At 36.8% G+C, this 11,625-nt stretch overlaps 1 protein-coding gene across 1 annotated transcript; it reads left to right on the top strand.

Moving 5' to 3' along the window:
* The first annotated feature begins 8,479 nt into the window (after positions 1-8,479).
* On the top strand, positions 8,480-9,138 carry LOC149011275 (early nodulin-like protein 7). The gene is made up of 2 exons (XM_089162599.1): positions 8,480-8,672; positions 8,768-9,138. Exons 1-2 carry the CDS (start codon positions 8,480-8,482, stop codon positions 9,136-9,138), a joined length of 564 nt encoding a protein of 187 aa, XP_089018725.1.
* Positions 9,139-11,625: the final 2,487 nt, after the last annotated feature.

Genomic DNA, 11,625 nt, shown 5'->3' with positions numbered 1-11,625 from the left:
ATGTCGGGGTTTCTAATCCAATGCAAGTCATACTGGTAACATACTATATGGAGTCCAGATACTTCCCCTATGGCACCAGCCAACTCGGTTCAGTATCCTTCGCAACCTAGGAGTGAGAACCCTCATGGATTGGCTACCGCTATTGGACTCCACTCCTTAACCCTATGGTCATCCACATATTGTTGGGCGGAATGCTCTCATGACTCCTCACAACACCCGGTCCGCTACTTGGACGTCCATGAGCCCAACCCTAACATATGCAACCCTACCATTGCATGACCAACAATGGACCATTGAGTCTCCGCACGAGACTAGTTATTGTTGTAGGATGAAACAGAGTCACGTCACCATTGTCATGGGTCAACCGGCTTCAATTCCCCTGCCGAAAGGGTAATAGCATGTGGGGTACCTAGCCATGCAATTCTAGACTCTCCTAGGTATGTCATTCAATAATCAGGATAGTGCTAGGGGCATCAGTGAGCATGTGTCCCATACCACAGCCCTCTGATATCTCCAACTAAGATATCCCAATGGAATACCCCTTCCATCACAACTACACTACATCACTCATCATCATACCAAAACAATTGTACAATATCATAAAAGATGAAGTACATCAAGGAACACCACAAACAGCAAGTATACAATAAGATTCACATGCTTTATACACTTACAGCAAGATACATGATCAATGAATAGTAAATAGAACAGCTAAATCATAATGTAATTGCATATAAATAAGAATGCATGTCCTTACATTGTAATTTAGTAAAAGTCCTTTAAATTGCAATCCAAACACAATTACAAAACTTTAAGTAGAAACAGAGGACACCTATATATAGAGTTACAAGAATGTTTAAGAGCCAAGAGTCAAATCAAATCCAAAATCAAACCTACACAGTCACTGGAAACTAGCTGGTTGCTTATGGCAGTTGCTTGGGTCAAGCGGCCGCCCCTGTTACAGACAATTTTCAACTCCAAAATTCAGACCTTTGATCATCCGATTTCAATCCGTTTTGGGATGATCTTAGTTTGAATTTCAATCTTAATAGGTCTATAACAAAGGGGTAACATAGAACCCAAAAATTAACACAGATCTATTGCCCAAAACCCTTCCCTTGATTAGATCCATCCTTTTTACGAATGCAGGGATTCATTTTCAAACAGGTTCTTCTTAAACACATTGATTAAGGTAACCATTTAATCATAAATAAGCCACCCCAACATGATGGAAATGAAATCAACACCAACAATGAGAGGGAAATACACTTACCTCAACCAGAATAGCAAAAACAGAGGGGGAGAGGTTCCAGCATCACTATCAGCACTTCTCCCACCTTCCAGCACGTCTCCACTACCGCCTAATCACCCAAAATAGCAACCTCGAATATAATAATGCATTAATAGGGCGAGGGTTGCTATTTATAACGAACAGGGGGCAAATTAGGGCATTTTCCCGCAAGCAGAACCTAGCAATCGCTTGGGGCAGCCACTTGGTTCAATCAACCGCCTCAAGCAACCGCTCCCTAGTATATTGCTATACAAGGGTGCTTTGCTCAAGGAGGTGAAACTCAAATACAACCTAACCCTAATCAACACATGGTGGAGGTCTTACCTTCATTCCGAACATCTCCAGACACCACTTGCCTTCCACTAGAGGTCCAACTTTCCAGTAAGGTAGGTTCTTCATCAAGAGAATCCAGATCCATGGGTTCAGGGTATGGATCATGGACTTCTATCTTGACACTCCACCATTTAATCCGGCTTGACCTTCAGGTTATCGAACTTGCAATACGAATTTCGAGTTAGAATTACGGGGGTTGTTACACTTCTACTTCCTACGAATGTCACTACTTGCTATACAACCAACTTCTAATTTTGACTCCTGATCTAATTAACCACCATTTGCCTTATATGGGAAGCCCTTGGTTTTCTACCAAGGATCACCATCCCACTCTTAGTAACATGAAGATCACGAACAATCACCTTAAATGGGGTCTTGGATACCACTACATATGTAAGCTTCTTTTGTCTCTCAGTGTTTGTTGATTGAGACCAAGCTACGTGGTTTTCAGTTGAGAATGGTTAGATGATCCATGCTGTTACATGGCTGGTGCTATACCACAACCTATCATACATCTCATCTCAAGGACAATACTAGCATATGGGATTGCGAACCAACATAGAATGACATACTCTCTTTGACGGAAGGAAATCAGCCGAGCATGGTTGGATGATCCATGCCGTTATGTGGCTTGTACTTTACAACAACCCTATCATCCATCTCATCCAAGATACAATATTAGCATACAAGAATGTGAACCAACATAAAATGATGTACTCTCTCTGACATAAGGAAAATCAATGAATTTCATATATTAAATCACATAATGCATTTCGAGGTATATAACACATATACGATCATGGTAAATCAATACGATCACAACAAAAATCCAATTTGAATAAAATGTAAATCAATCTACGGAAAAGAAACACATACTCTAGAAAACTCATGTGAATACCAAATATCGAATAGTGGATTTAAAAAAAAAAAAAAAAGTTACCTATCGAGTAGAATATATGTTGGCAATGCAAAACATCAAGTCGACAAAGCATGGGATTTGCTCTTATAGAATATCATGTCAAGAGATTATAGAGTTACATCTACTATCGCGAAGTCACAAAATGCGCGATAATTCCTTAGTTCGCCAATCATATATTTTTATGCATCCATAGGGCATTGAAACTTAGTTCTCCTTTAATCAAGTGAAGGTTAACCATTTAGTTACTCATCAACTTATGATTAAAATTGAAAAATCAATACTTATAAGTATATTAGTCCCATAGTAGTTCACTCCTTAAGCATAATTATTTAGATATCAATAAAAAAATGTCTAAAATACCGTTATATTTTAGTCATGGGTGTTAAATTTCTCCCCCTTATAAAAATTTTGTCCTCAACATTTCATATAGAAGATTTAGGAAGGTAAGAAATTCATCTAGCATTTCAAAATATTAAAGGTCCGAAACATCCTTTTACTTTAAGTATGGGTGTTACAAGAATAGATTGTGTATTGAACTTCTCTTTGTAATACAAATGGAATCTCTAGATCTTTATGACAGCCAGGATAACAACATGGGAAATCAACTAACTCTTTGCAGAAAAACTCGAAGTTGAAAGCAAAAGTAGGCATCAAAGGATTACCCACAATACTCATCCGTAATGGACCCACAATACTCATCCGTAATGGAGCAAGCTGAGGAGGTTCAATCAAATCTAGAACATGGAAAGCCTAGTTTAGTGAAACTTATATCAGTCTTATGTTACTCTTGGCCTTTTTTTGGTTGAGCTTAAACACCTTTGTTTAATTCATAAATTCAATGAAAAAGGATGATCTTGCTTGTGTCATTTTGTAGCATTTGTGTTTGTTATAGGGACTCCCCAGGAGATTCTACAAGTCACATTTACTTGAAGAAGATGGTTGGATTATGTTAGTAGATCATAATGGGAAAGAGCACGAAACAAAATACCTTGCTGAACGGACAACACACAGTGTTGGATGGAGGAGATTCTCTGTCAAGCACAATTTGGTTGAGGGAGATGCAATTGTTTTCCAACTTATCCGAGCTACCCAATTCAAGGTAATGTGAGTTCTCCTGAATAGATATGTTTGATATTTCATTGACATTTCATGTAAAAGTAGAAATTGGAAACTGGATCAATTTAGCTTGACTATGCTTTGGTGGGGGTAGAGTATGGATCACCTCTCCATCCAGGGAGAGCAATGTGCTCCCCTGACAGTTTTTGACCACATAAATAGCGGTGCGGTCCAGTTAGCTTCAATTTCTCACTAATTTTTAATATTTACCCATGACAACACCCCTAATTATGTGGCCAAAAACTGTTTGGGGAGTACATTGTTCTCCTCTGATGGGGAGATGATCTAGAGTTGAAATGATATCACAACCAAACGCATGTCACATTATCATGGTAGGGCCTGGGTGTTGAAATGCTTTGTGATCTCAGTAGGTACTAGGTTCAGTCCTCCTTCTGGACTTTGGAGCAAGAGGAGAACACTTGCTCTTCTAGTCTTGCATTTGTAACATTGAGCTAATTATTCTATCTGTGCTAATAGATATGAATTTTTTTTTATATAGGTCCACACTATAAGGGCAAATAATTTGGCTCAAGTCAATGGAGCACCTTGTCTATCTAATTCAAACACAATCCCAGTGCAAATAGTTGATGGTAACTAGCTAGACTCTTGATTTTCTGGAATTTACTACCCCCACTATTTTGAGACGAGGCTAAGTTTTTTTTTTGGGGGCCAAAAGACAAGACTAATTAAGTTGAGTTGTATTAATCAACTTTACGTAGTTCTTTGACAATTTATGTTTTCTTCAAGGGAATAACAAAAAGGCCTCTCTTCTAGAATCAATTTCTAAAACCGGGTCAATAGTTGGAGAACAATTTGAAGATGATTTTGAGCAAAGTCTGAAATTTCGGTGAATTTTGCTGGTTCGCCAGAGGGAAACCCAACGAACTGGCAAAATTTCGATGAATATGGCCATATTTCGACCCCTATTTCGGTGGATATTTTAGGTCATTTAGGGCCCAAATTTGGTGTCTATCCTAATTTGATGCCAATACTTGGTAAATTTGAATTATTTCCTATAAATTTTTCCATGCAAATTCTCCTTCTTAGTCACATTTAACATGTTACCTTATGAGGCCTAAATCATTGGGACATAATTGGAAAGATTACCCATTGTTTCCATAAATTCTTTCATGTATATACTATTCCCTAACCACATTTGGCAAGTTGCCTTTTGAGGCCTAAATCAATGGGATGTAATTGATAAGATTGCTCATTGATCTTGAAGATTTTGCTACACAATGTCTTCCTAATTTGAATTATTTATAGGATTTATTATATGTAGATTCTCCTCCCTAACCACATTTGGTACATTGCCTTTTGAGGTTTGAATCATTGGGACATAATTGGTAAGATTGTCCATTGACTTTGAAAATTTTGTTATAAAATATCGAGAGAAATCGCCAAAATATCACAAAAAATCGAGATTTTGACGATATAACGCGAAATATCGCCAAATTTTCGGTGATTTTTGGACCATCTTGGTTTTGCCCACCACTGAAACGGCCAAAATTTGGCAAATTTTGGTGAAATATTGCACTATGACTCTAAGAAGCAAATTTGTTTCTTCTATACTTATCCCCTTTTACTAGTGGCCTCAATAGGCCAAGTTGGATTGGGCCCACCATGAACCCTAAACCCAATCCTAGAGGTTGAAATTGAAACTCAAGTCCTACGAACCCTATTAAGGTTTTCAAATTCCTAACCCTAACCTCACCCTGACAGGGCCCGACCCAACCCGACCTGCCCTAAAAAACCCTTGTTTTGACTCTAGTTGTTAGGTAATTAAAACAATTTTTTGCTACAGAGTAGAACTGACCTAAAACCACTTTGTTAAGAGGCATGGCTTTACCATCCGACCAACCTTACACTTGTAGCAAATAAAAATTGTGCTTGTAGTAAATATATGATTTAAGTATACTTTTAATAATTAAACTAACATAGGGTCAAGTTGGGTTAGGCCAAACTTGAACTTGACCCGACTTGTCAAGGTTGATTATTTTGTGACCTAAGCCTACACTTTGGATTGGAAAAAATAAAGTTGGGATTGGACTAGGCTCAATGCAGGTTTGGGTTGGGCGAGGTTAACAAGGTTTTATTAACACCTCTATCTTTTATCTTCATACCTTTTTTAAAACTAACATAGGGTCAAGTTGGGTTGGCCAAACCTGAACTATACCCGACCTTGTTGAGGCTGATTATTTTGTAACTTAAGCCCGCACTTTGGATTGAAAAAATTGGGTTGGGATTGGGCCAAGCTCAGTGTAGGTTTGGGTCGGGCAGGGTTAACAGGGTTTTATTGACACCCGTATCTTTTACCTTCAAATCTTCTTTCGATTTTCAAGAGAAAAATAAGTAGAATAAGGGAGGGTAAAGAGAAATAATGACTCACTTTGAAGTATTTTTTATTTTTTGAAATTTTCACATGTTTAAGAAGATTGAGCAAGGGTAAATATGTTTTATTTTTATTTTTTATAAAACAATTGGTATTCGGAATAGGGGATTGTTTGTAATAGAATAAATTCCAAGGGTGTAAATGTGATTCTTTGCAAATCTAGGTTGTTTATACAATTCCCCTTTGTTGAAAAAGTAAGTCTTGACAAAGTCACACTAGCTGTACAATCCAAGCCCGGCCTTGCTTTACTTAGACAAGTCTTGGGCTCGATGGCCAAAATTACACCATCCTGGGTTATGCTATAAGAGCAAAAATGTTATTAAACCAAAAAAAAAAAAAAAAAAAAAAAAGAAAAGAAAAGAAAGGAGCAAGAACACAAAGATAGTAGGGACAAAAGAAAAGTACTAAAGGGGGCAAAATTGTTTAACGAGGAAAATATATTGTTGTAATCAAGGAACGATATCTCGCCATTCGCTGGTTACCGAAACCAGCGAATCGATGAGATTTAGCTGATTTATATGAAAATTTTCGTTTAAAACTGAAAAGACCTCTCAATACCTCATTAATGGGTTTACACTCTACAGCTCCATGTAAGGCTAGAATTTGCTTCAAATTTCAACATCATCCCTCTTCATTCAATACTCCACCATCCCTCTTCATTTAATCTCTACCACGTGGCCGTCCTCTCTATTTTTTATATATACTTTAAAAACAAGGCATTTGGCTTCGATTCTTGCCATTCTTCTGCAGAAGAAGAAAACCCGGTTGCTGTGCGGCAGCTTCGACAGAGACTGAGACCCCTACAACAACTGTAGAGGAAACACCAAAATCAGGTCATCGCAGAGAAGGTAGAGGTAGCAGAGGAGAAACCCGCAGAAGAAGTCGACGCCACAGTGGGAGAAGCACTCGAGGAGCCAAAGGCAGAGGAACCTGCTGCAAGAGAACAGGCAGCAGCTATTGAAGAAGAAGCCGCACCACTTGCTGCCGCAACTGAGGGAAAGGTAGAGGAACGCGGAACCCACGACCACCGCCGTTGAAGGACAAAAAGCTGAGGTAGCCGAGATAGAAACCAAAGCTAAAAAAGAGACCAAGGTTGAAGAAGAGAAGGTTGTTGTTGCTCAGTAGAAATAGATTAATTTGCTTTGATATAGATATAGTGTTGGGGTTTGTTTAATTTCACTGGTTATTGGCGACGTTTGTGGCGATTTCGTTGTATTTCGCTAGTTCGCCTGGATATCGCCGGAAAATCGACAATTTTCAGGCAATTTTTGGGAAATGTCGCTTTCACTTGCCATTTCGGTTCACTGTCAACCGAGATTACCGAAACTTGGCGAAATTTCGCCAAATTTCGGCGAAAAAAATGTTCCTTGGTTGTAACACAATTTTTAGAAGGAAAAAAATAAAAAAAGAAAAAGAAAAATTACATATACATCCCCTGGTTTGCAATTAATTATGTTAATTTATATCCTTTAGGTTTGTAAATGATTATGTTAATATAGACCCTTAGGTTTGCAAACTATTATGCTTATATTCCCTTTGAGTTGTAAACTATTATGTTTAAACCCGCTTAGTTTTCAAACTATTATTTTTTCCTCTCCTAGGTTTCAAATGATATCAATTGCACCTTATTTTTTTAAAATATTGGGATTAAGTTATGACTTAGCATCTACTAAATTTTCAAAATTTCCATACTATTCTCTTTTATCTTCAAACCCATTTTGATTTTCAAGAGGGAAAAAAAAAGGAAAAATAGAAGACGGGAGGGTGAAGAGACATGACTAATGTTAAAGAAATTTTCAATTTTTTCCTCACTTATGAGAAATTCAACAAGCATTTCTCATTTTAAACCTAATGGTATTAGGCATAGGGGGACCTTTATAATAGAACAAACTCCAAAGGGTGTGAATGTAATAGTTCACAAATCCAGGGATGTTTAAGTAATTTTTTGAAAAGAACCCCTCAATAAAAAGACACCATCTTTTAAGTTTCAACCTCCTATTGGTTAAAGTTGGGCTGGGCCAGTTTCAATCCAAATAAGGCCTAGGCGCCCAACCTGAGAGCCCAAGTTGCTTTTGCTTGTGAATCAGATGTGTAGCAGGTCTATAGTCTTCTTTTTTTCTTTTTCTTTTTGGTTCAAGGTCTATAGTCTTCCATGCATGTTATAACTTATAACTTCACATTTTGAAATCCCACAACGGCTATACATCAAAATCTCCAACGTTCCACAAATCCACGACCATCCACCTTCCTCGACCTCAACATGTAACTGTTCTAACTACTCCTTCATAACCGCCGCGAAGTCTCTATCTCCTTTAAATTTCTCTTTATATTCAACATCTCTTTAATTTGCTAACTTCCACACTGATCACTCCCTCACTCACTCACGAGATAAAAGAAGAAGTTCTTCACGAAAAGAAACCAGAACAGCATGGCCTCTCTGTTGGGTTTCTTCTGCACAATCTTCATTGCAGCCGCAGTATCTCTAAATCCACAAGTTGCTGATGCTTCAACTGAATTCAAAGTTGGTGATATTTTGGGTTGGCGAGAACCCATTGGCAACTATACTCAGATTTACAATCTCTGGGCTGCCCATAACAGATTTCTAGTTGGAGATTCTCTCAGTTACTAAAAACTCTCCAAATCCACATTTTCTTCTTCTTCTGTTTTGGCTTCAAAATTTGTTTGTCAACTATATATTTCTGTGTTTTTTTTGCAGGTTTCGAGTACAAGAAGGAGACTGATTCAGTTCTTGTGGTGGATAAATGGGATTACTATCACTGCAATACAACCAAACCCATTTCTGCATTCAAAGGTGGAAAGACTGTGATCAAGTTAGACAATCCTGGGCCCTACTACTTCATCAGTGGTTCTCCAAATCACTGCAACAATGGTCAGAGAATGGTGGTGAACGTGTTGGGTCTTCATCCAAGACCAAAGTCTCCTCCATCTATTGCTAATCCACCCCAAACTTACATTTCTGATTCTCCTTCACCATCACCAAATCAAAACTCAGGAGTCTCTATTACTAGTCTTTCGTTGAATCCCATTGTTCTCACTCTTGCCATCACACTTCTGTCAATGGCATGAATTGTCAAACCCTACCGTAGGGTTGATGATTACTAATTCTTATTATTTTTTGTTTTTATTTGTTTAATGAACTAGGACACAAAAGCCATTGTTGTTGTCTGGTTTTTATCATTATATGGCATTCTAGACTTTTATTGTAAAGCACTTACAGATCTAATTACTTGTCCTGCAACTACTCTTGGTTGAACATATCAGTCTTTCTTAGTTCATCATTAAATCGTTCTATGGCTACATATGTATATAAGATGAAGGGTAGTGCAGATGGCTTTCTGATCCATTAAACATGGGAGTCAGTTTGTAGGTTTGTGAGGATTGCAAGTTCAGTTCCATGGAGTTGTACAATTACAAACTCTAACGGAAGTATCTGCCATCAGGGGGTAATATGAACTTCACTGAGAAACAGATATTACTCTCTCCCACTTCTGGGCGACTTTGCAGTGAATCGGCTTCTGAAAACTGACTAAAAATGGTTTGAAACAAGTGAGGGTTCCTGAAATATTTGAGACAAGGAAAATGCTCTTTGAGCTTGCATCCTGCGATCTATATATTTATGGTGTTTTTTATTACTTAATTCCATGGAAGTTTGCATTGATTCTTCCATAGGATCATAAGTCATTAAAGTTTTTTTTTATTTTATTTCTAATAGAAGTAATTCATTAAAGTTAATTGTGTGGCTGCTGCTTTGAACATATGAACTGATTTACTATGATTATGTGAGTCAGGATGTTCTTCTTTAATAAGGGTGAATTTGCAAAAATCCATGGATTTAACTCGATGTCATGAAATCCTGATAATTCCAATTTTAGGTCAAACTAATTGATTTATTATTATGAGATTTGTTTTACATGGGTCCCTCCATATTTGACACTGTTAGGTTTTTGTTAATTTTAACTTTAACAATTTTACTTTCATTGGAATAAATTTATTTAAAATCCTATAAAGTTTTTATATGAGCCCCTTCATCTCCACAAAATCAAAATTCCCCCTCCACACTTCACACTTTTCTTTAAGACGTAATTTTACTTTTTCACCCACACTTAATAAATTCATATAAAATCATATGAAATATTTTTAATATTTATTTAAAAATATTAAACAATACTTTTGATGTCACCATATTACCCCAAATTTTCCTAAAATTAAAAAAATAATAAATCTTGCATGATCATTTTATCACTCTATGGCCAATTTGGTCACATAAACAAATTAATTTGACTTCAATTAATTAGTTAACTGCGTACTTTCACTAATGGTGGAGTGTGAAGGTGCCTTGTAAGGTTTGATTTTGGAGAGGATGGGACATGTTTCCCATGGAAATGAAGGTGGCTCATGCAAAAAAATTCTTACAAATATTATTTAGGATTTCAAATCAATTTATAAAGTGTGGATAAAATTATAAAAATAAATTTGAAACAAAAGAAACTTGATAGTCGTTATATGTAGAGGGAGGTTTTGTAAGGTTTCAATTTTGAGGGGAGTACGCCGAATTTTCAATTAAAATGATGGAGGCAAAGTTTTAACTCCAAAATCTTATGAAGTGCAAACCTAACAATTCACATATCAAAAGAGTGTATATATAAATTGCTTTTTAATGAAATCTCCACGATTTTTTTTTTTTTTTTTTGGTAAAGTCTACGAAAAAAAATTGGAGTTAGAATAGGAACTATCTAATCCCTAATGGGTGTCTTAGTGTAGAAAACCTAGGTGACAACTTTTTTGTAGCACCTACCAGTATCAAAGTTAGCTTTTTTTCCAGGAAAAACAATGTACCACGGCACTTGCTCTCTCTTAAGCTACGTTTGGTTAAGATAATGTAGGTGGGTAGAATTAGTGCACCAGGCTGTTTTAGATATCTTTCCCCCATAGATGGGAATCAGAAGAAAGCGAGAAATATTTCGGGGAAAGAAAAAGACCTTCTATATATCCATGATCTCCATGTGACTATAAATGTCTTAAATTTTTTGATAAATTATCATATATCCTTAGATATTACAAATTATTATGTTGGCTACCGTAGGAATTTATTCTATGATAATGTCTCCTCTATGCTTAAAAAGAAGAAGACATATCTTCGCTGAATCTTCTTATAAGTGAGAAAAAAGATTGCAAAAGATAGGCATGGACTTCCTCATAGGGTTTGTAACAGCAAATAAGGAGATGATTTTCTATCCTAGTGGACTCGAGGACCACCTCCAGATCATCGTTGAGGAGGAGGCTTGTCAAACCCCCATTTACGAGGGTCAGGTGGCACCCATGACACCTAAACCCTACTTGGAGACATGATAGTTACTTCTCTCTTTTTCCCCTTATCTTAAAAATTATGGAGACCATCATCAATATGTATAGCGGAAACATTTATATTAAAAGAGAGAGCAAGTACAATTTCAAATATTTGATAGTAACTATTACAATATAGTTATACAAACTATAGACTTCAATATTATAGTATCGTCTAAACATAACATCTATATTGTCTTATACAAAACC

The sequence above is a fragment of the Hakea prostrata genome, chromosome 7, assembly GCF_041222555.1.
Source record: "Hakea prostrata isolate BN-2017 chromosome 7, UWA_Hpros_2, whole genome shotgun sequence".
Taxonomy (NCBI): Eukaryota; Viridiplantae; Streptophyta; class Magnoliopsida; order Proteales; family Proteaceae; genus Hakea; species Hakea prostrata.
Note: the sequence above shows the minus strand (reverse complement) of the source record. Positions and strands in the feature narration are given on the sequence as shown.